This window comes from Pipra filicauda, unplaced genomic scaffold (assembly GCF_003945595.2).
Source record: "Pipra filicauda isolate LSUMZ 115617 unplaced genomic scaffold, ASM394559v2 scaffold241_size1546129_pilon, whole genome shotgun sequence".
In the NCBI taxonomy this organism is placed as follows: domain Eukaryota; kingdom Metazoa; phylum Chordata; class Aves; order Passeriformes; family Pipridae; genus Pipra; species Pipra filicauda.
Window position 1 is genome coordinate 848,159 of NW_024104356.1, and position 24,502 is coordinate 872,660.

Here is a 24,502-nt window from a genome sequence, read left to right on the forward strand (position 1 = left end):
GCCTGCGCGCGCGGCGGCGCCGGGCCGGACGTGACGCGCGCGCGAGAGCGGAAGCGGCGGCGCAGGGTCGGGCGGGTCCCCGGTGCGCGCAGCGGGCTCGGCTCCCCCAGAGCCCCCCCGGCACCGACATGATCCTGCTCGAGGTCAACAACCGCATCATCGAGGAGACCCTCACGCTCAAGTTCGAGGGCGCGGCCGCCGGGTAGGAGCAGGGAGGGCCGGGGCGGGGCGGGGACGGGGCCGCGGGCTGAGGGAGGGGCGGGGGCGCGGCGACGGCTGAGCGGGGCTGGAGCTGTGTGCCCGCCGCCCGGGCACGGGGCAGAGGCCGGCGGGGCGTGCCGGGGGAGGGTGGGGATGGTGACAAGGCAGGATGGGGGACTAGAGCGTGACGGGGGGTGGCACCGGGCCGGCGGGCACTGAGCTACCCGGGAAGCGGGGAGGGCAGAGCGGGCACGGGGTGGGGGCCTGCAGGGTGCGGGGGCTGGGAGGAGGGTGGTCGGGGTGGGGAAGCTGAGCTGGGGGCGGCGGGGATGGGCAGAGGGAGGGCCTGGGGAATGAAGAAGCAGAGCCGGACAGACAGTGGAGAGGGGAGAGTGGGGCTGGGTGGGGTGGTTGATGGGGCAGTAGGGAGCTCCGGAGGAGCAGGAGGGATCTGGGAAGGGTGTTTGACATCGCAGTGTTGAGATGAGCTGAGGAGGCAGAGCTGGAGGACAGGGCCTGAACAAGGAGGAAGTTGGGAAGGGAGGAAGGTGGGTTTGCAGGGGTGTTTGCTTTGGGTAGTGCAGACTTCATCGGCGTGATGCCAGCGCTGGTACCGAATGTGTGGGGGGAGCCGAGGAACAGGAAGCCTGTGGTGCCGAGTCGCGGCCTCGGCCTTCCACCTTGGGAATGGGGAGCACATTCCAGCTTTCTCCCTCTTTGCTTTCTCGAGGAGGAGGGATGCAGGCCCCCGGGTCAGCCACGGCCCCTGGTGCCAGCCTGGTGGGTGTCCTGGCCTTGGGTGTGGGTTGGGGGGTCTGGTTTGCACCTGCGTCTCTGCTGGGACAGTTTAGTCCCTGGGAAGCTGGTGATTTTTTACTGCGAGTGTTGCACCAGAGCTGTAAAGATCCTTGTGAAGGCACAGCTTAGCTTGGAAGGAAGTCCCTGCATATGAACGTATGAATCTGCCACCGAGCTGCCTGTGGGCTCGCTGCTCTGTGTGCTGGCCGAGACACCTTTGTACAGAGACTAAGTCTTGAGAGTCAAAGCGCCGTGGTGTTATCTCTGGGGTGGAGCCTGCCCTGGCGCCTCACAGAGCACGACTCAGGCTGCTCCGGGAAAGGGCCCCCCCCCAGGCAGGTGCCTTTTTCTGTGTCACCTTTTTCTCCAACGATTTTTTGAAGCTCTCAACCTTTTGTATGCCGAACATTGACAGAGGCCACTTCCTCTGCTTTCCCCACACTCTCAGTTGACTTCTTGCTCAGGTTGGTGTTTTGGTGGTTTTTTCATAAAATAGTCTCACGGGCTGCTGATAGCCGAGCTGCTCCCAGATGTTGATTCTTCTTGAGACTGATCATTTAATGCAACAGGTTTCCCTGGAGCACAGGCACCAAACTGGGAAGAGAGAGCTCCCAGGTGCCCAGTGTAGCATTGCAGCTGCGTCCATTAGAAAGTACACCATGTACCGAGGTTAATAGTGTGCGTCAGGACAGCTTGTCCATCACAAGTCTGTTCCGAGGCACTCTTCCTGCTGGAGAGAGAAGAATGTGTGTGTGTCCCTGTGTTGGTGTGAATGTGGAGGGGGCAGTTTGCAGGTTTAAATGCACCCCAAACCCCTGACTCCATGTGAGCAGAGCTGGCATTGCTCGCCCTGCACCAGCCTGCAGACTCCCAAATTTTCCATTTTGCTGTGCAGCAGAGCCACCTCACTTGCGCGTTGGCACGCTTTCCTGACGTACCAATTGTTCCTGGATCGATCCGTAGCGCAGCTGATGGTGCTCTGCTTCTGCCTCTTAGTCATCTATGGCATGTTGTGTTCTTTAGATGTCATTTCTAGATAAGTTTTGTGTCGTGAGTGTGTAGCTGGAGGTGAGGAAGTTATTTACTTCTGCATTTTCTTATGTGCTTGTGCTGGGGATCCTTCTGTCCAGGCAAGTCCAGCACAGTGAGGTGCATTTTTTTTCTCTCTTTTCTAAGGAATGGGTGTTATGCAATATTTATTCATGTGAAATTTCTTTTCCCTACGGCCACGGCTCTGGGCTCGTTCCTGTGGTGCTCATCCTGGAGGCAGGAAGGGATTTCACGTACTTCACTGTTTTGGTGATGGTTGTTCCAAGGTGTGTCTTGGGGAAGAAGACAGGACAGTCAGGGCAAGGTCGAGCCTTGAAGGATTCAGTGACTGGGAGGAGCGAGTCAGGACACTGGGGCAGAGTTGGGTTTGCATTATTTGCTCTAACCCAGGAGTGCAGCAGATGCAATGCAGGGATTGGTCCACAGTGGTTGTCCTGGAGCCAGGTGTGCCTGGTGGCTTCAGCAACAGCCTGGGAGTGGGGCAGGGTGGGGTTTCTTTCCAAATCCTTTGCCAGAGACTTGCCCTGTGACATGGGCCATGTCATTCCCCTCTGCTTCCCCTGGCTGCAGTGTGGCCGTGGTATGGCAGGTCCCTACAGAGCTTTCCTGGACTGTCAGGTGGGAGACACTCCACATTTCACCATGTCATATAGAACTAGGTCACATCTAGAACTTGGAGCTAATTACTGCCGTAACACTATTGTTGTATATTATATGTTCCAATCTGCTCTGTGTGGAGGTTCATCAGCTGTCCCTGGAGTTCCCAGCATGGAAGGTGCCTTGGCAGGACTTCGAATAGAGAGCAGAACTTGAGGCAGGGCCTAACCCACCTCTGAGAGTCCTCCCTTGACAAGGTCCTTGGTGCTTGTCAGCATCCACCTGTAAATGGGATAGTATCTCACCTCCTTGGACAGCCACCATTGAAAGGTGATATTTAGATCAAGGTGGTAACAGATTATGGACTTAAATGCATCTGTTGTTTTTTTTCTTTATTTAGTACTGTAATTTCTTGGTTTAAATCCACTCTCTTAAACCAACCACATTTTAAAACAAAGGTCTAAACCTACCAGAATCTGTTGAAATAACTTGAGTTAGGAATTTGCTGCTGAAGCTTTCAAGCATTGAACTGATGCAGTGTGGGAATACCTGGTCAGTACATGGAAATAAGTGTGTTGAAATGAGGGTGGCTCAAAAGCTTTTGTAGGTGTCAAGAGAATAAACTGTTCCATAAGCTTTTCACTAATTTGTTTGTACTTGGGAAGTTGCCTAGAAGCTGGAGTCACAGGTGAGTTTTCCCATTTCTGATAGAAATGTGATGTGAGGGCATGAGCTCTACCAGTTGGAAATTTTTGTTTCTCATCGTTGCTTCCCTTTGCTAACCACACAGACAGGAAAAACCCCCACAAACACTGTAAGTGTAAAACATTTTGATTATTGTCTTCTGTGTCTGGTGAATACTTGTTCTGTTTAGCACCCAGGGAGGAACACCTTCCCAAAACAGATTTGCTATCCAGTTTTGTCCTGCTCTAATTTAACTGATCCCAGTGAAAGTGTGGCAAAGGGCTTTGTTCTCAGGGTTTGATTTTTCCAATCATACGTAACTTGCCCTAAATCTTTGGTAAATTAATCATCAATCTCAAACTGTTACTTATTTTTTACCCACTGTGCAAAAGAAAACAAATTTGCATAGTTGAAGAACAGTGTGCCTTTTCCTGGGTTGGGGGTGGAGGGAAGAGAATCTCAAATCAAATTGTTGGTTTCTTTACAGCTATTAGTAGGTACAAATCTGCAAAGCTTCATGACTATTAGCTGCATAGGAAATCAGCTGAAGCCTGAACTTCCCTGGTGCGGAGCAGTTCCTGTGAGCTGGGCTGAAGCTGCACCCGCCTGCTTGATGGTATTTCCCGCCTGCGGTCACTTGGTGCTCGTGGGCTGCGGAGCTGAGCCTTTCAGACAGAGAAGCTGAGCCCTGGGTGAAACCAGGCAGTGTGAACTTGGTGTTTGTGATGTGACATGCAAAGTGAGTTCATGATGGGGAGGCCAAGGAGCATCTGGAGGCTGTCGGTTGTGCTGGGAGGGTAGAGGAGCTTTGAGTTCTGCGGGGCACCACTAAGAAACTCCCTGCAAGAGTGGCTGTGGCCATACGTGGCTCTGGTGCTTCAGGAATCCTCAGCAGCCCCATCAAAACCCCTTCCTTCTTGCTGACAGAGGCATTTTTGTGGCTTCAAGGGAAACAGGATTGGGGAAGTGACCTAGGTTAAAATTAAACAGGCAAAACTGGGTATTTTTAGCCTAAATGAGTTTCCTCATCCCATTCGTTGTCTGACGACTGCTTGCCATGGTGCAGCCACGGAGCAGGGATCAGGTCTCCCTCCTTCAGCAGCAGTGGCAGGTGCTGGCTCATTGTCCTCCCAAGCCCAGCCTGGAGCTGCACATCTCCCCCCACAACCTCACCTGCTGAAACTCAACCTGCCTGACTCTGATGTGTGTTCAGGCGATGGTGCTGGCAGAAAGCAGTACCCTTGGGTTCAGCTGGCATGGGCAGCACTTGTACACCCTGGCTGTCCACGTTCACTGAGGGTGCTGTAGGTGTTTGAGCATAGCTTCTGAGACACAACACATCCTGCTTCAGCCACCAGGGAAGGTGACTGCATTAATGGTGGATTGTGAACCACCTCTGGCTGGAACTAGGCAGTGCTCTGCTTTCGAGCAACAGCACAGAAGGGAAGAGAAGCGAGATCTGCAAAGTGTTATGCTTTCACAGGTGGTTCTGTCATAGCTCCAGCTTCAGTTTTCATCTTGGGTTCCCAAGAGGGGCCTGCATTGTTTTATCCTCAGAGAGTGGTTCTTGCTGCAGCCACCAGTGCTTGACACCAGAGAAGAGTAGATATCCATCACTATGCTAAAGAAACACAGTGAATAGTGTGTGCAAAATGAGGCTCTTCCCCAGAGGTCTGCCACAGTTCTGGATCACTGCAGTGGGGAACTGTGGACTACCTACCCACAACTGGAACGAATACTTGGCTGGAAGGGGATCTGCCTGTGCCTCCATGCTGCAGGACCAGCTGTGGTTTGCTGTGAATCCCACTGCCTTCCTACCAGCCAGCCTCCTCCAGGCTATTGGGCACATATCAAGGGAAAAGCTTGGGCACGAGGAGGTCACCTAACTGAGAGGGGAGAGCTGGCACGTGTGGGGGTGCCGTACACTGCTCTGTGCCTGACAGAGCACTCCTGCTCGAGTTCGTGGTGGGTGTGCTGCCAGAGCTATGGGAGCTCTTTGATTACTTATGCTCCTGCGGCTTACGTAGGGAAGCTTTTGTTAGCTGAGCAGGGCTCAGGAGTGGAGGCACTGTTCAGATAATTTTAGACACTGCTCATAATTTTTTTTATTGGGGTGACCTTTCTGTAGCAAGAGCCTGCAGTCTGTCACTGAATCTGGCTCACTTTATCCAAACTGTGTGTCGACTCCAGTGATGTGAAAGCTCTGCTTGAAGCTTTAAGCTTTGAAATACCCCTTTTCCCCGCCTCCTCTGGGGCAAGAGATTAGAGTATCTGCATGCCTGCAGCTTTTAAAATAATTGCCATTCTCCATTATTGGGTACAGGCCTTAATTGTGATGTGGAAATGCTTCAGTATGGTTGTCAGCCAAATTTGCAGCTAGGTCTTTTTAATACAGAAGATGAAGGCTCTGTATAATCATTATAAGTCTTCATTGGTCTTAAATTTATTGTTACAAATGGCTAAGTGCATCTGTGGCCTGAGAATAAAACGAGGAAGTTTGGAAGTTGTCAGAGTCAAAATAGAGGAAATGCTGTCAGAAAAAAGATTTGCTATTGCTCTTAAGTGCTCACTGGCATCTCTCCACGGGCACTGTGACTCTACATGGATGTTCTGCTGGGGTGAAAAATCTGATTTGGAACTGCTTCTGTATTAGATAGACAGGGTGTAGGAGCCATTTGGAGATGAATAGGAGGAATGCAGGCAAGAAGACATAAAACCTGTCAGGGTCTTTTATTGTTACAAGCAGAGGGCAGGTGGGATTTGGTGTGGATTTGACTTCAAACCTGATAAGTGTTATCAGAAAACGGACTGCTGCTGTTGCTGGGAACAGCTGCCATTTTAGCATCAGAATTCAGGCAGGGGTTTGCAGAAAGGTCTGGTCTGGATTCAGTGTTTAGTGCAGAGAGAAGCCATTAAGTTATTCCTGCTAGGAGCTGGTTTTATTGTCCATTTGGGGCAGAGGGTAGCAAACAGGGAAGATTACTGGGGGAGGCTGTGGTTCAGGTAGCATTGATGGGTAAGGAGCTTGCAGGGGTCACAGCAGCTTTCTGCCCCAGGAGTGGATGGGCTGTTCTGTCTGAATTCCTCTGAGCCTAGCTAGGCTTAGTCTATTTCTCAGATACTTGAATCAGGGGTAGAAGTGAACCCCAAATACTGAACTCCTGTCTGCCCAGTTGGGATTTACAGTCTGGCTGGGACTTACAGATGGCTGGGATTTAGAGTCACTCTGCACCGAGCTGCTAAACTGCCGATTCCCACTGTGGGTGTGGAGAGTCCTGTCACAGAGGCACGGGATGCCAGAGCATGCTGGACCAGGCAGAGCTCTTTGGGATTGCGCCACTAACCTGACAGTAAGGGGTACCCACCCTGCAGTGATGCAGGCTCGGTCCCAGGCGTGCTGTGCATCCTCTGAGCCTTTGCAAGAGCAGGGAGGGCTGAACACAGAGAGGACACGCTGTGCCTCCACAGGGTGTACAGCACATCTCCACTGCTATTTCTGTGAGCGGAAGATGAGGTTGGTGGAAGGTCGAGGGGAAGTGATCATGTGCGTGAGACCTGCAGCACTGTCACTCATCCAGAAAGTACAGACGCTGGTGAGCTCCTCTGTCTTCTGCCTGGGGACTTCTTGTTGGGGGAACCACAGTTCAGGTAGCAAAAGGGGTGGTTTTTCTGTTGTAGAAACGTTTCAAGTAGCCAGGGTAGTTATGGTGAGATGAGCCAGGGAAATAAATAGAAGCACTTTAAACTTTGTGATTGTAAAGCTCTTTAACTGTGAAAGGCTAAGAGAGCTCACTTTGCTCCCAGCCACACTCCCTGTCCTCCCTTGGGCCAGGCCAGGCCTGGGTTACTCAGGTGTGTGCCCGGCGAGGCAGAAAACTCACCCTGCCGTAGGTGACTGCGCCAGCGTGGCTGCGAGGAGCTCTGTATTCCTTTCACGTGAGCCCTCGCTTCAGTGAGGCTGTGCCGGGAAGCAGTTGAATATTCAGCACCCGAAGTTCTGCCCAGTTACCTGCTTTTCCCTTAAATATCTCCCCTCCTCAGCATCCCCAAGTACCGGAACTGAGCCACTTGGGAAATCAGCGTTAAAATAACTTCTGTAAGAGAAGATGCTTGCAGGAAGACAGGCCCAAAACCGGCCGTGCTAGCGGTGAGCTTTTGTGTGCAGAACAAAGGCTCTCGTGCAGAGCCATCAACCGGCTCCGGGTACGTGGTCTCCTCGGCTTCTTCAATAATGCGACCAGTGATCTTCCTACCATCCCCCGAGATACTGGGCGGGCAAACAGGGAATTGTCCTTTCTCGGCGAAACCACTCCAGTGCGCTGGCTGTCAGCTGCTTCCCTGCATTTATGAGAGGGAGGTGCTGTGTTCGGAGGACTGTTCTGGGAGTCGGCGCTCCGGGAGGTGTCAGCTCCATGTGCATGGGAAATGGGGTTTGAAAGGCATAACTCTGAGAAGATGGAACAGGGGTTTAAGGATGTCTCCTCTTTAATATTCCTAGCTTTCATGTGCCTGGCTGTGCTATCTTTAAAGCTTCCTACATAGGTTTCTTTTTTTATAAAAATGTATACTGCCATCCAAGCTGATTCCCACGTCTGAGTGTGGTGCTCTAAAAGAAGAACATGTCTGCATCGACTGACCGAGTGGGATCAGTGGGATTTTCTTTCATCTTTGCTCTGAGCAGTCCTCGGTGAGCAGAAATGCCTTGGATGCATCTTGGGGAATTGCTCCCCTTTCCAAGAGCCCGAGCTAAATGTGCCACCATGGATGTCCACTGAGCCTGTCTCAGGCCCAGCTGGGAAGTGGAGATGAAAGCAAGAGAGGTCACAGGTAGCTGGCACAACTCTTAAACTAAAGGACCTGCTTTGGGTGCGCTCGCACTGCTTCTTTCAAGTGTGTGGTTTTTATCTTCAGGGATGTGGCACAAAAGACAGAGGCTCCCCAGTCTTCAGACAAAAAAGAGCTGTTGCCTTTCACAGGTAATCACTTTCAAGAAGCAGCAACACCTCGTCATTTCTACTTAGGATCTCTGTCTGGGGATTAATTCCTCCCTTTCCACTAGAGTAAAATGTTGACTCGGTGCATGGTCTGGGATCAGTGATGTTCAGTGCTTTAGTCTCCCTTGTATTGCCCAACTTGAGTTTTAGCACATTGTGGTCATTTCTGCCTTCCAGGAGCAAGGCTGACTGCAGAAAAGCTGATGAAAGAACAGTATTTTCTGCTGAGATAAAATCATTTAAATCCTTACAGAATATGATTTGGGAAAGTAGATATTGAATCATCACTTCCCTCCCCCTTTCTCAGTGTATGTACTGAGGTGTAGCCAGTACCCAGCACCATACGAGTGTGTGGACAGAACAAGTTTCAGCAAAAAGGTTGAAGCTTGTCTCTGGGCAGCAGCAGCAACATAGCTGAGATCACAGGCTTTGGTTTAAGGAGTTATTTCACTATGTTGGTTCAGACAGGTATGAATGAACTGTTAGAGACTAGATTTATGTTAGCAGCAGCATTAGCCTGTACTCTGTTAATTACCACCCACTTTTGAAAGATAAGTGGAGATATGATGTGAAACAACAGTATCAGACTGCCATTTTTACCCCTGCTCAGTTTTCACCCCTGCTCTCAGCAGTGGAGATACCTTTGCATCATTCCTTGCTGGAGAGTGACCTATATAATACCAGTCCCCTCAGAGTTGTGAAAGCCATTATGTAGTGCCAGTCCCAAAAAATTACTTTCCAGAAGCAGTTACATCTTTCATGGGGTCCTACTCTTCTACAGATCATGGACAACCTGGAAATAAGGTTTGTTAAGATGTAGTTTAATCTTCATAGTCACAGTGTAAGATGTGGTGTACCTTTGGTTTGCGAGGGGCCTTGCTGCTGAGGGATCCCAGAGGCCACTCAGGGCAGTGTTAGAGCAAACCCAGACCTACAGTTTTTCCTGCAGAGGTTGTTGGCAAAGTGTTGGGGTGTTTTGGAAGGGGGGCAGAATGAAACTCACTCCTGGACAGTTTCCTTCTGTGGTTTGCTCCTAGCCCTGGACTTGGAAAAGGGGTCTTCTCTGCAAGTGAGTTATATCAACGCATTTGCAGAGCTGGTGTTGATGGAAAGGGGACACTGTGTCAGGAAGGATTACTCAGCCCCTTCCACGAACTGGTATTGCAGGACCTTACAAAAGAGCCTCTGACCCCAAACCTGTGTTATGACTGATCTGTACAGAGAGTGCACTTGTGAAAACGAACTTCTTAGTGACGAGCAGCTTTCGCAGTTCTAACTGGAAATCTGTGATGTCAAAATCTACTAATAAACTACAAATAATAACAACCTGTCCCAGCTTCAAGGTCTATTTTATGTCATCTGGGATAAAACTCATGCTTATGGGAATGAGGAGAAATCCAAGATCTCGTTTAAGGTTATGTACTAGTTGAACAGCAGGAGATAGGGTTTTCAGGAAGAGCTGCTTGTGAGAAATAAGGCATTGGAAATTAATCCTCTTTCCTTCACAGCTTGGAGGCTGCTATTTGAGTTCTCATCTCCTTTGTTTTCTTTGCTTTTTAGAAATAAACCAGAGGCAGTAGAAGTAACATTTGCAGGTAAGCTCTGCAGCTCTCTTGACTTCTCTGAACAAAGGACTGGCTCAAACAGTCCGCCCACAGCTGCACCTGGTTTGCCCAACCTCAGCCCATACTGCTGGGCAGGCGCAGACGGTGTGGACACTGCAGTATCCCTAGAGCTGGGGCTTTGTTGGCTGCCCCACTATTTTCTCAATCTATCTGCTTTCCCTGGAACTTCCCCAAAGCAGTGAGTTCAGTGGTGGCAGAGCTTTGTTTGGTGTGTCCCTGCTACATAGCTCCAGCCTGTTCTCCAGTCCTGCCCTTGGTGCCCTATTATGAGGTCTTTAGCACCATCTGGTTTGGGTTGATAGGAAGCTGGCTCAGGATAACAGGCAAAATGAATTCATCACCTGATGTTTGCTCTCCAGGAGGAGAAATGCAAAGGAAGTTCAAGTGCTCATTCAGCAACTGATTTTTTTGCTTCTGTTATCAAGAGCCTATGTAAGCTGTAGAGCTCCATGGGGAAGGAGCTTGCTGGGTTGCTGGAGGGTTGCCTTTCCCTGCCTCCTGGCCTCCCTGCCCATTCTGCAGTGAAGTGGAAGCTGTCACAGCGGGCAGCAGCTGAGCTGCCTTTGCTGGCAGAGATGTTTTCTCCTCCGGGCTGCAGCTCTGGCCTGGTGGGCACGTCAGTCACTTTCTGTGCTGGCCATCCAGAAGGTTCCCGTCTCTGCGTGTTTGTATCCTCCTGCATTGAGCACAAGTGGATTTGCCGGGGATGCTAAATGACACTAGACTAAAGCTTTCTGTGAGGGACAGGTGTCAAAACTGTTTCAGCCCTGTGAATGATAACAGATCTCCCTACATGACATTGCCACTTTCCTTAATTGCGGGTTTCTCTCTTGCTGTACGTTTGAGGGCTGGAGCAAGAGGAATAGTATTGCTTTATGCGGTTCCTGGAACATGTAGGGAAAACGTTCCTCAGAAATGGAAACTGGTTCCTGTTCCCTCACATTTTTCTTGCTTGCTTCTTAGACTTTGATGGAGTCCTTTACCATATTTCAAACCCCAATGGAGACAAGACAAAAGTGATGGTCAGTATTTCTCTGAAATTCTACAAGGAACTCCAGGAACATGGTGCTGATGAGGTAAGCAAGCATCTCCGGGCCTAACGCCTACAAATACTGGGTTAGCAATGCCCTTGCGATGTTGGTGGATCCAACATCTGACCCTCAGAGAAGCATCTGCACTCCCATCTCACACTGATCAAAGGAGCAGCCCTGTGCCAACCAGGAGTCCCACTTTGCAGGAAGACAAGGGCAATTGTCTTCACACTCTCCCATGAATAAGTAGTCATCTTATATGACTCTACAGCCTGAAAGGCAAAAGGCATCACTAATTTTGCAAGTCCAAATTAGTGTGAACCCTGACCATATAGAAATAGTTTCCCTGACTGGTGTATTGAGCCCACAAATGAAGGAAGGCACCAAGACAGATCTGGGGTTCCATGTGCTTCTCTTCATACTCTAACCACACTTGAGAGCCAGTGCTGGGCTCCTGCTGTGTGTGCAGACCTTGATTTGCAGATGGGTTCCCTTTTCACTGCTGCTGTGAGGAGTTGCAGGCTCAGTTCCTGTTGAATGGGCTGTGGCTGCAGAGGGCCATTTATGGTAGAAAGAAGAAGCCTCTCTGAGCTGTGGTTGGGCGGCGAGGCAGGAAGTGTGACTCAGTTCCTGAGTCAGTTTTCAAATCTCCACATGGTAGCGAATAGGGTTCACCCAAGGCTCTTCAACAGGCTTTTGCCTCTGGGTGGCTATCCTTGGAAGAAAACAAGGAAACTGCTCCCTCAGTTTATTTTGAGTCAGGTGAGAAACAGATGATTTGAACCCAAAGTGAGTTCCTGCAAATGGCTGCAAGACTTACCTAAGTCAGAACAGATAAGACTGAGTGTCCTGCTTTCCTGGTTCCTGTATGCAGAGCTTTCTAGGAGCAGCATTGTCTACCACTGAAGGCATTACTGCTGGCAAACAGTAAGTCAGGCAGCCCAAATGATGGAGCCCTCCCAGCATATTTAGTGGGGATCGGTGCAGTGTGCGATCCCAAGAGAACCACTGTGCTGGTCAAGTGGCTGACACCACTGTGCACCAGCAGCCATTGTGGTAGTGGTAGAAGGCAACTTCCTAAACTTCTAGAGGAAAACTGGATCTCTGCAGGACTTGCAGCACTTCCTCCTTGGAAGTGCTGACTGAATAGAAATTACATTCTGAAATCTCCAGTTAGCAAACTGTTGCTTTCTGTACTTCCCTGGAGATGATGGAGCTTGTTTCTGCTCTGTTTTTTTGTGAAACCGCGCTGTGAAGAATCCAGAGTGGGGTTCCTGCTAAGGGCATCTCTTGCAGCAGCCCTCTGCTGAGAAGACGTTTTCGCATGCAGAGAGCCTGTGCATCCTTTCCACGTGGTAGTGGGTGTCATTCCAGGAGGGCCAGTTCTGCCACAGCATTCTTGTGTTCTTCCCTGTAAAATACCTCCTGTTCCGGCCCCCTCATTGACACAGAGCTATGGCTCAGTTGGAAATTGCCATTGATGTAAAATTCAGCAGTGATTATGTCTGAAGAAAGGTTTTTGCTGTGTTGTAGGCGGTTCTGCTTCTGGGAGGCATTCAAGCTGCCTGGCAGTCTCCTCTCCATGCCCATCTGTCCTGTGCAATAAGCTGAGACAGGGCAGGTGATCGCCGGGCCACAGTGCACCTGACCCCTGCTCTGAACTTGCCGTCCCATGAGGAGAGGGACTGGGCACACTTTGCATCTGCCTTTGAAGGGGAGGAATGGTTGTAGCCCTCAGATCTGTTCTGTCAGACTCTGCTATGTGGAAGGGGATTTCTTCCTCATGCAAGCTCAAGACTAGGAGGAACTTGAAAAAGTTCCAGTTTTGAGTCCTGTTATGTAGCGTGTCCCCTGTCAGTGATATTTAGGGAGTTCTCCCTAGAGCAGGAGCAGCCAATGGTACTAGAAGTTGGTGACATAATACTTGTCCAAATTCACTTAGACTAGGGGAGGCCCATATTTCTAAATGAAGGCCAAACATGGCTTAGGCCGTGCAGGAAGAAACAGCTCTTGATAGCTTGTGCTCTCAATGTTTAATTTCTTTTCTAGGTATTGAAGAAAGTCTATGGAAGCTACTTGGTAAATCCTGAATCAGGTAACCCTGCAATAATGTTTACTCTGTGTGTCTGTGTGAATGCAATTCCAAAATTACTGAAGTAATGCTCAGAAATGCTTATATGAAGGCTGCACTTGAAGAGCTTGGTATCTGTGGCTCTCTGTGCAATGAATGGCAATTTAAAAGGTGGCTTAGGTAAGTCAGGGCTGAAGTAGCTTGCAGCACAAGCTGTAATTCTTTATGCAGCCCTCCTCCAGGAAGCCTCTGTTCCTCAGGGTTTGGGTCTTTGTTCTTCTCAAAGAAGCTTTGTGAGACACAGGAAAACCATGGTTACCTGTGACAATATCTCTTCCTACTCACTGCAAAAAACTGGGGAGCAGTTCAGCCAGCACTTGTGTCTGGGAGCTCAGGAAGGAGCCCCAGGAGCGTTGCCATGACCACGTGCTGAGTTCAGGCATGGCTTCTGGCCATGCTTGGAGTGGGAAGTACTCACCCGTGGGGCTTTTGGGAGGATTTAAGGCAAAGGTGGGACTGTAGGTGTCTCTTTAAAGAGAAAATGTCTCTGCCTTCATTAAGGCCCTACATAGATTATTAAGGTTGGTGGCTGTCCCTTCCCAGGTTACAATGTCTCTTTGCTCTACGACCTGGAGAACCTTCCCGCAGACAAGGATGCTATTGTGCACCAAGCCGGCATGTTGAAGCGCAACTGCTTTGCTTCAGTCTTTGAGAAGTATTTCAAATTCCAGGAAGAGGGCAAAGAAGGAGAAAAAAGAGCAGTCATCCACTACAGGGACGATGAGACAATGTAAGTGTTCAAACCAAGCAGCATGGGTGTCGGACAGCAGTCAGGACTCTGTTCCTGCTCACAGCTGTAGGTTGTGGTGGAAAGTCAGGAAATCCTACTGCTTGGTACTTTGGTAGAGTAATAAGGGCTTGTCCTAGGCTCCACAAGTATCCAGCGAGGGTAACACTCATGCCTCAGGCTCCTGGAATGTTACACAAGAGTCTCTGTTAGTGGCAGCACTTGTGGGTGCATGCAGGAGAGGAACTGGCCACTCCCAACAGAAATGTTTTGCTCCCTGCAAATACTTGTCTCAGGGGAGGGGAAATTTTCAGCAGCCAGACCTGTGAATGGCTGTTCTGTCTTCTTGACCTTGTCATACAGTTGCTTCCTTGTCCAGTTGATCATCTTCTTAGCTCCTGTTCACATCTGGGTTCTCCTCTCACCCACCTGCAGGTATGTTGAGGCAAAAAAGGACCGTGTCACAGTTGTGTTCAGCACAGTATTTAAGGACGACGATGACGTGGTGATCGGAAAGGTGTTTATGCAGGTATGGAAACTGAATTACGGGGAAAGGGTCTGGTCCTCGATTCAGGTGCCTTCTTGCTTGAAGCAGCATTGCCAAATAAGCTGCTGAAGTTGGGCTGAAGTGAGCACAATGGTAGTTTAATGCATGTAAATGCTTTGCAGGGGCCCCATGCTGCACTGGGATGGAAGAACATGTTAATAGGCATAGGCATTGTATTTTCCTGGCTCTTGCACTGGCATCTGTTTTATTAATAGTCTTGCTCATTTGGACAATCAAACATATTATGTGTTACAGATGAGAAAGACCACAATAAATACTTCAGTCCCCACGCTGAGGCCCTGTAGTGTGGCTGGCTGTGGTGTAGGGATCACCAGCGCCAGCTGAGGAGCTGAGTGTGGTGGGAAGGCTGTAAAGAGAGAGGAAGGGTGAGACAATGTCATGCCATGCCTGAGATGGAGCTGAGAGTTGTCTGCACCTCAAAGTTTCTTCCTGCTAATGCTACAGAAAGACTCAGCAGCTCAGTGTGGCAGCTCTTGAATTTGAGTTTTTCAGAGCTATGAATAAACTGTATTTGCAGGCTTGAACCAGTTTTAATGCCAAATACTTCTGCACTCAGCTGACTTTTGCAACTGCTGTTTAGCTGGAAAGCATGGAGAGACTTGCAGTGAACACTTTGCATGTCTGTTAGCCTGTGTGTGCAGCCTGTGGAGATTAAAACATCTGCGTGCAGCTGGGGCAGGCTCAGTGCGTGCTGGTATGTGTGTTCATCCCTGCCACACATCCCGCCTCACTCGTGTCTGCTGAACCTCCTGGGGAGCCACCTGCAGGGCCCTGCAGAGTGTTCCAGGGATAGAAGAGCGTTAACCCACCTATTCAGGGGTGCCAGGCTGTGCTGCTGACAGGCTCATGAACAGCAAGTTACTGGCCCAGTTTGGTGGATACCAGTTTACCTGTGCTGGGCGTCATCAGAACAGGGTCTGTTGTGATGGAAGTCTTATTTTGCAGCTCTGTTCACTGTGTTCATTTGCTACAGGCAGGGCATCTGCTCTGGCTTTGAGGTTTTCTCCGCCAGCATATCCCTCAGCCTGGAATTCAGCTTTTAAAACAGGGAAGGAGGCATGATGTGAACAAAGTGGGGTTAGTGAGGCTCCTGGGGAGATGGCAGGGCTTCAAGGCAGCGGCTGTCCCGGAGTCTCCATGTCCCGAGTTCTTGGTTTTTACAGCAGCAAACCCTGTCTCTACCCAGCCACAAGAATTTCCACTCTGAGTCACTCTGGCTCCTTCCCTCCAGCTATTGCTCTTGCATAAGGCAGCCGGGCATGGTGGCTGCTCATCTGGGCTCTCATGGAGAAAATGTGACTATTAACTAACCAGTGAAGCCATTTGAACCATTTCACCCTCTGGCACAAGCAGGCAGAAGTGCAAGCTAAGCATTTCATTAAGGAAATCCCAGTAATCTACTCGGTTCTCTAAAAGGGACATGGATGCTCCTGCCCTTCCCAGGGGGAGCTGTGCTCAGAGGAGAGGCCAAGGGTGGCTGATAATGTGTAGGCTGGGCTGGAGGTCAGTGAAGCAGAGGGGAGGCTGCCCTGCCTTGGGGCAGGAGAATGGTCTCTGGACATTCCCAGCCCCGTGTAGGGATGGTCCTTACAATTCCTGAAATGCAGACAGTTCATTTCCTGTGAAGTGGGGGTTGTGCTGCTGTCAGAGGTTCTATAGGGGAAGGGATCTCCCTGCCTGAAGATATTGTTTCAAGGTGTAGAGAAGCGTTGAGAAGAGCAAGCTTCACATACAAGCCTCAAACCCTGCAGGTGCCTCTTGATGCCTGGGCAGGCTCCTGGTGGGAGATGGTTTCTCAAATGGCAGAGCCTTTATGTTGGGTGTGATGGAGACCTTGCAACCCTCCCTGAGAATTTCCGTTCCTCTGGAATGATGGGCACTGCCTGCTTTCACTGGAAGCATTGATGGTGTTGATTTTCCAGTAGGAGCTGTGCTGTCTGTGTGCTTGCTCAGACTGAGGTGTCCCTTCCACAAAACACCCATGGCAAGGGCGTGACACTGAAAGCCAACACAGCTGAGGGACTGCACTAGAGCCATGTATAAAACCAGAATAGCCATCCATTTGGGGCTGGTTTTGCTGGGAAAAAGGCTTGTTTTCCAGGTGTTTGGCCTGATGAACTCTGTCCATTCAGGGAAAGCTGGGCAACCCTGGGAAAGCTCATTGCCCTGTAGGAGTGAGGAAACCCCATTTGCTTTCCCAGCATGTTGCTGAAGGGTCACAGTGAGACTCACCTTCACTTTGTCTTGTTCAGGAGTTCAAGGAGGGTCGCCGGGCCAGTCACACAGCCCCACAGGTGCTCTTCAGCCACAGGGAGCCACCCTTGGAGCTGAAAGACACGGACGCGGCCGTTGGCGACAATATTGGCTACATCACCTTTGGTAAGCAGACAGCTCTGAGGCCTGGGCATGCTCGGGAGGAGAGGTTCCTGCTGCTGCATGAAAAACGAAAAGGAATTCACCTTCCCTGAATGCTGAAGTGGGTCACTGGGGGCTGCAGGGACTCTGGAGTTGCACTCTGTATTGTCCACCCCCCTTGGAGTGTCCCTTTTCTATATCAGGCCACCTCAGCTCTGCTGTGGGCAAGAAGATACAGAAGTGGACAGTGAGCTGTTTAGTGTCTGCCTACAAAATAAGTTCAGTACTTGAGAGCAAAGGGAAGGGTGGCTTTGCTGTGATACTGTGGAAACTGGAGGTTTCTTGTGAAAGGTTTCATGCAAGTGTAATTGTAGGTTATCCAGCTGCAGGCACCTGTGCAGTACTTGATCAGCAGGGGCAATTGGAGAGCAGCAGTGGGGCAGTGAGTGAGTTCTGCTTCTCCAGCTCTCCCTCTTTGCTGTGAGCCAAACACTGATGAGCCACTTTCTCCTGCCTGCAGAGGTGGTGGCCAGCAGAACCATCACTTCCCCCTGGGCAGCAGTGCTGAGGAGTCCAAACCCTACCCTGTTCAAAGGGATAGGTCTCTTCCAGGGAAGTTTGGTGCAATGGTTGGATGCATCTTTAGGGTCTCTCAGGCCAGCGTTCCTGTAGTTTTGAGCTCAGAGATGGAGCACAGACACTGCAGGGAAAGGTGAAGTTAGCACTGTTTGAGGGTGCTCCTTGAATGGTGTCCTGAGGTCCGAGCAGCTGTCAGCTGTGGGAGGGTTGTCTAATGGCAGGGCTGGGATGGCACATACTTCATGCTTGTTGAGACGCAATTTCCCAGTTATCTGATCTGACAGTCTCAGGTGAGATCATCACCCAAACAAAAAGTTCTTTCAGCCCTTGGACGTGGGACACTTAGCAAAGCACCAGCTGATGGAAAGAGTGAGCCACCTACTTGTATCCAAGTCTGTCCCTGTTACAAGCTGCCAGGGAGAGATCCACAAACAATTTCAAGACCCCAGGGCAGACTGGATCTTGAAATTGTTGGAGCAGCCTGACTGCTCTGGTCTGCCTCCAAGCTGACTCCTCCGATTGCATCTCGCAAGCACCGATGCTGCGTTATGCAGTTTCCTACAGCGCCATCGTCTCTGGGCACTTGGCCTTGCCTGCATCCCACAGACTGCACAGCTGTGTCCAGGCTGCTGTAGGAGATATGGAAAAGTGCTCCTAGGCCTTGTATATAAAGATTAAGTGCTGCTTAATCTTGGGATGTGTCATAGTAAAGGGCTTTTTGTAGAGAGCAAGGCAGGCATTCAGAACAGCACTCCTGGAAGTTTCCAGCACTGCAGGATCCTGAAGCCCTTGGGTAGCCTCAGGAGGCACTAATGGTCTGTGTTGGCCTCTTCTTTCAGTGCTGTTCCCCCGTCACACCAATGCTGCAGCCAGAGACAACACCATAAACCTGATCCACACATTCCGGGACTACCTGCACTATCACATCAAGTGCTCGAAGGTATGAGAGCCGGGGCTGGGGGACACAGGGTGGCTTCAGCCCATCTGACCTGGGTGCTGCAGGGGAGGAGCATGGGGCAGGGGTGCCTCCTGAGAACTCACTCGGGTCTGGCATTGCCCTCCCCAGTCATGCAGGGGTGGCAAGTGATGCATCGCCACCTTCTCCCTGCTCTTGGGCAGAGGCAGTGCCTATTTGCTTCCCATTCTAGCAGCAAAGTAGGATTTTTCCCTTTTGGATCCGGTTTATTTCCTCTCTGGCAACAGAAATGAGGGTAATTGTTCAGAGTGACCTGGCTTTGACATGTCTTGAAATCTCAGCTATGAAGACAGGATCCTGACGTGTCCCTGTTTTGTCCTAATGAAACGCAGGCCTATATTCACACGCGTATGAGGGCGAAAACGTCAGATTTCCTCAAGGTGCTGAACCGTGCCCGTCCAGACGCAGAGAAGAAAGAAATGAAAACAATCACGTGAGTGGCAACGCAGGGCTTGGTGGTCTGGGCTTCTCTGCCAGCCGCAAGCTCGCTCCTTCTCAGCTTGGCATACCGCAGTCTAGGGAAAGCTGGGGTGCTGTGGGGTGACTCACAGCTTACTGCCTTGCATGCCCTTTAAGGAGCTGGGTCTGTGGCAAAACCCTGTGCCAGCAGGTCCTGTGAGTCCTGGTGTCTCTGTTGTGTCGTGTTTTCTCCCCCCAGGCCCATGGTGGCATTTGTGGGGCTTTTCCCCTGTTATATTAGAGTTGGCTGGCCAGCTCTGGGGCAGCTCCAGCTCATGACGGGGGAGGAGCCAGGTCCTCCCTAGGGGTTTGTGGGTATGGGATTGGGTCCTTGTGCCCGGTGTGTTAGCAGCTCCTGCAGCTGCTGGCTGGGGCCAGGAGTGTTCCCGGGCCACTGTGCTGGCTGGCTCACTCTTGTGAATAAGCAGCAGAGTGAAGTGGAGGGAGGAGAGCAATTCTGTGAACATGTTTCCCTCATGTCCCTTACCCTCTGCTAATCCCAGAGCCCCTTGGTGTCCTTTCTAAATGTGTGTCCTGACATGTCCCCTTTGCATTCTGCTTTGAGGCAGGAGGGCTGTCCCCTCTGCAAAAGGCAGCCCCTCCCCACAGCCCCTCTCACTGGTTCTGCAGCCACAAACACCTTTGAGTTCTGAACCAGCAGTGCCTGCCTGCTTTGAAAGCTCAGCTGCAGTGTGTGCCCCACCACAAGCCCCACAGCCACCCTGGGGACCGTGCTGACCTCTCTGTACATCCTTCCAGGGGGAAGACGTTCACAACCCGTTAACGCCGGGGTCACTGAGGCTGCTGTGGAGGACGAAGTTTGGGGCACTTGCTACCCGATAATCGTAGCTTTTAATGTTGCACCTCTGTGGGCTCATAAGGATTTCAAGCAATCGGGGTCTGTACGACAGTTTGGGGAGTAATCTGCAGAAACGAGCTGTGCTTGCGAGGACTTGATCGTTCCAAGAAACAAAACTTTAATTCCAGTTTGATTGACTTAATTTCTTTTCTTTTTTAATTTTTTTTTTTCTTTTCAAGCTGTTTCGCTTTGCAATATGTTACCAGAAATAAGTTGCAGTATTTCTTATGAGAATAATGCAATATTAACTTGTTTTCTTCTGAGTATTTGAGTTCAAAACTCCTGTATCTGAAGAAATACTGTTGGGGTTCATTAATAAAGGAGATCTTTCTATCTTAAAGGGCTGTGGGGCTTTGGCTTGTGAATGCATGTGGCCTTGCCCTGGAAGGGGTGTTTGGAGTCACAGCCCCAAGGGAGGTAATTCCTGTATTGTGGAACAAATGACTTCTAGTGAACTTGGGGGTACTGTGCTCAGGTCTGGGAATAGCCTGTTCTGTTAGGAAACTCCTGGACTGCACAGAGCATGATTCTCCTACCCTCAAATAGCAATCTGCACCCTTCCCTCCTACCCTGGCTCCCTCCTTCCCCCTATCAGGGAGAGCTAGGATGGGGGTCTCTGCCTCTGATCCTCAGGCCATTGACTGGATGCCAGGGAGATTCCTGAGGAGGGAGCACAGCTCCCCAGGTCCTCTTCCCCTCAACAAGCAGAGTAGATGGCATCCAATTAAGTGAAATAATTTATATAATTAAAAGTCATCTTCATACAAAACCCCAGGCTTGGCCCCTAGATGGGGAGGGCAAAGCAGGGCAGGCTGGAAAATTACAAAGCACACGCTGGAGAAGGGTAGTGACACCATCTCCATCATCCCTCTGTACACGAGCCGCCGGGCAGTGCCGGGACTCCATCCCTTGGCACAGTTCTAGCGATCGGGGCGCTGGACGCAGAACACTTTGGCTTGGTGGTCGCCAGAGGTGGTCACCACAATGGAGGCATCCCTGCGGGGAGACAGGGCTCAGATATGGGGCTGGGGACCTCTGGTATCCCTAACCAACACCCCTGGCCCAGCTCTGAACTGCCACACTCCCTCTTGAGACCCTAAAGTCTCAGCGTGGACCTGTGTCTGTCCCCACCTTGGGACCAAACCCCAAGGGCACCCAAAGGAGAGACAGTTCATGAAGTGAGTTCCTGAGGCTGGAGGCCCCTGCCACCCCTGGTCCCTCCACCCTGCAGGGAAGGAGTCTAGGGATTCCCTGCTCACTTGTTGACAGCAAAGTCGAGGATTTCGGCGGAGTGCCCTCGGTACTCGCTGATCATCTTCCCCGAGCGGGCGTCCCAGAGCCGCACGGCCCCGTCCAGGCTGCAGGTGTAAACCACGGCCGAGCTCTCCTCCCACAGCAGCTGCACAATCCCAGACTGGGGAAGGGGGGACACAGTGGGAACTTCCATGAAGTCTCAGCTCCCCCCTCGTAACCCCTCCTCCCTCCCATGTTGTCTGCCATCCACACAGACAGGAGAGCCAGCCCCCAGGGCCAAGCACATCCTCTGTGCAGGGACTGCAGCTGCCTTTGGGGAAGCCCAGGGCTGAGAGAGAAGCACAAATCAGGAACTGGCCCCTGGGCTCTGAGAGAGATCTCCAGCAGGCCCAAAGCCCACCTCCCAGGCCTAGGAGAGGGGGTAGGGCCGTACCTCGTGTTGGCACTTATGCCTCAGGCTCTGTGTGGAGACATCATAAATAGCCAGTGTGCCATCCAGGTAGCCCACAGCAGCCAGTGGCATCCTGCAGAGAGGGGAACAGGCATTACATAGGACTAGGGGAAGCAGGGATGGAAGTGTATGAAGGATCCAGGTTGAAGGCAAACCCTGGGCTGAGGGCTGCAGTGTGTTGAGAATATGAAGGACAACCCAATGGCCGGAGCCATGAAACACCCCAATCAGGAAAGCCAATGGGACAGCAAGAGTCAACAACCAGCCCGAGGTTAATAAGAAAGAAAATGTCCTGGCATGAAAACAGCCATGTCTGGAGGGTATCTTGGCCCAACAATGGTCCATCAGGCTAGTCCAGAAACCCAACAATTGCCAGGAGGACTGAGCAGCCGGTGTCCCTTGTCCTCACACCTAAGGATCTCCACATCCAGCCAGGGAGGACGGAGGTGAGAGATGCAACAGAACAAGCACAAAGGATGCAAATGGATCTGTCTGTGACAACTCCTGTAAGATCTAGCACCAAAGAGGGGCTGTCCCCACACTCACACATTACAGAAGCCCAGCGACTCCACCGAATTGGACTCTGCCTCCTCGCCCTCACCGATGGGTGCCTTAGGGGCCACACTCTCCATCTTGAACACGCACACCACCTGTGTGGAGGGAAGCTGACTAGTCCCCGGGGGGAAGGGGATCCAGATGCACAGAGATCCCGTTCCTTACCCAGGACCAAGCCTGCATCCCCAGCAGACCAAGACGCGGCCCCAAATCCTCAGCTCCTGGAGCAAACATTGGAGAAACTTCCTTCCAGGAGCCCGGTGGAACCATCCAGCCCCGGCTCCACCCCACAGCACGAGGACGCCTCCTGCCGGCTGCCAATGGCTGTGCACCAGCCCAGCCGGGGAGCCTGGGGGGTCCCCAGCGCTCCTGGCTCTGCCCCTGGCCCGGCACAGGGGCTTGGGGGGTCCCCGGTGCTCCTGGCTCTGCCCTGCCCACAGGGACACACCTTGCCTGTGGCGGAGTTGACCAGCTTGGCGTGACAGTCCACAGAGCCCGTCATGATCAAACTGCCATCCTGGTTGCTGGCCACACACGTCAAGGGGTCCTGGTGGCCATCCTGGCCTGGGGGGTGAGAAGCAGGCATGAGGTCTGTGTGTCATCCCCACAGAGACCCAGGGGGCCTCGAAACCCACCCTCCTGCCGCCTCTGCCACCACCCCAGCAGCAAGGGGCAGCCACCAGTGGCTTTGGAGGATGCCACCTCTCCACCTAGGCAGAGGTCAGAGCCCACTGGAAGGGGCCACTCCCCAGATAGGAAGCACCCCAGGTGATAAACTTCTTCCCTACCTTTAAGGACATGCAGTGAAGTTCCCTGCTTCAGGTCCCAGATGCGCATGGTCCCATCCTCATACCCCACCACCGCCCGCTTCCCTGGGTGAGACAGAGACAGTGCATGGGGACACAGCCGCCCTCTTCCCTCCACTTCCCACTCAGCACAGACTGGCAGAAGCAGGAGGGCAGATAGTGACAGTGGGGTGCGCATCTGCTACAGAGCTGGTGACATTCCCCACTCCAGAGAGCCCCCATGCCTCACCATCAGGCAGGATCCTGCCACACGTGGCTGGGCACGCAGGGCCCTGGAAGGTTTTGCAGTCCCCACTGGGGATCTTCCACATCCAGGTGTTGCCGTCAGCCGTGCCCGCCAGAAGGACATGGGCTTGAGGGTGCCACTCCATCCACTGGGCAGAGAGAGGGACAGGCAGCATCACAGGAGGTGTCCCCCCTCGCTGGCCCAGGAGCTCCCCACGGCACCAGGGCTTCCACCACTCACCTCCAGGTCCCCCACCTCAAAGGACCACACTTCCTCCTTGGCATCCACCCGCCACACTTTGATAAGCCCAGACATGTCACCCGTGGCCACAAACACAGAGTCGTGACTGAAACCGGCACAGGTGACCGAGTCCTTGTGTCCTAGAGACATCAGGGGACAGAGACTGCTCAGGCCAAGCCATGAAGGGGGGTCAAGAGGACAGCTCCAGCACAGCTCCCAGACAGACACAGCTGGGAAGGGACACAACTCTCACTGGCACAGCCTCAGGCTCACCTGAGCACTCGAACAGCAGCTCCCCGTCACTCACACGCCACACAAAGGCCTTGTCGTCCTCCCCACCGGTCACCGCCAGCGTGTTGGTCTTAGGGTCGAGGCTCACGCAGAAAACAGAAGCTTCACAGGAGAGTAAAGACAGGCTACATTGCTCAGGGGCCAATCCCACCTCACCTGATGCTCCCAGGGGATCCAAACCCAGTGGGAATCGATTCTTCACATGGGAGAGGAGCTGCCACGGTGGGAGGCCCAAAGAGCTTCTCTGCCAGAGTGTAAGGCAAAAACAAACCCAAGGCAGCTTCGAGTACTGATGGCTGTCCCAGGAAGGCTGGGAGACAGCAACCTGGCAAGGCCCTCTGCACCCCCTGGCTCTGGGAAAAGCTAAGGTGAGAGCAGGTCCCGAGGGGGCCCCAGCACTCACCCGAGTGGAGGGAGAACGTGACCTCACTGTCGTCCTGCGCCTCCATGCCATCCTCCACCCCCTCGTCATCCTCCGAATCCCAAGCCTCGGCATCGGGCTCGTCTGCCCCCTCGTCCTCAAAGTCCACGTCCTCCATCTCCTCGGCCAGGTCATCTGCAGAGGGCGAAGGTCAAGGCGCGGCTCTCGGCCCGCCCGGCTCGGCACCCCGGGGCGGCTGGGGGCACGGTGGGAGCGGGGGGGAACCCCGTGGGACAGGGCAGCGGGGGGATGCGCGACGCCGCCGCGGCCAGGAGACCGGCGCAGGGGAGCGGCAGGAGGCCGGGGAGGGCCGAGGGGAGAGGCCGCGGGCCGAGGGGATATACTGGCCGGGCCTGGCACTGGGGCGGGGCCGCAGCACGCCCGGTGCCCCGGCGGGAGAGGCCGGAGCCCCCGCAGGCCCTGCCCGATGCGCGGCGCGGGGCGCCCCGTCTCACCCGGCCCGGGTGGGCCCAGCTCCACCACCTCGATGATCTCCTCGTCGCCGTGCAGGCCCAGCGCCCCCGGGCCCTCCGCGGGCTCCATGCCGACCCGCCCGCCGCCGCCGCCGCCGCTTCCGCCGCGCGCCCCGCCCCGGCCAATCCCCGCCCGCCGCCCTCCCGCTCC

At 52.6% G+C, this 24,502-nt stretch overlaps 2 protein-coding genes across 2 annotated transcripts; one reads left to right on the forward strand and one right to left on the reverse strand.

Annotated features, from left to right (window-relative positions):
• Nucleotides 1-13: 13 nt before the first annotated feature.
• ARPC2 (actin related protein 2/3 complex subunit 2) lies at nt 14-19,974 on the forward strand. Its single transcript, XM_027734829.2, has 10 exons — nt 14-202; nt 9,885-9,919; nt 10,913-11,025; nt 13,030-13,075; nt 13,655-13,841; nt 14,274-14,367; nt 16,659-16,785; nt 18,180-18,280; nt 18,649-18,749; nt 19,535-19,974. Exons 1-10 carry the CDS (start codon nt 129-131, stop codon nt 19,557-19,559), a joined length of 903 nt encoding a protein of 300 aa, XP_027590630.1. The 5' UTR covers nt 14-128; the 3' UTR covers nt 19,560-19,974.
• Nucleotides 19,773-24,460, reverse strand: LOC113995082 (angio associated migratory cell protein). The gene is made up of 11 exons (XM_027734814.2): nt 24,334-24,460; nt 23,861-24,013; nt 23,440-23,559; nt 23,167-23,306; nt 22,930-23,074; nt 22,683-22,766; nt 22,343-22,458; nt 21,886-21,989; nt 21,322-21,412; nt 20,894-21,048; nt 19,773-20,630 (listed from the first exon to the last, which is right to left on the reverse strand). Exons 1-11 carry the CDS (start codon nt 24,419-24,421, stop codon nt 20,555-20,557), a joined length of 1,272 nt encoding a protein of 423 aa, XP_027590615.1. The 5' UTR covers nt 24,422-24,460; the 3' UTR covers nt 19,773-20,554.
• Nucleotides 24,461-24,502: the final 42 nt, after the last annotated feature.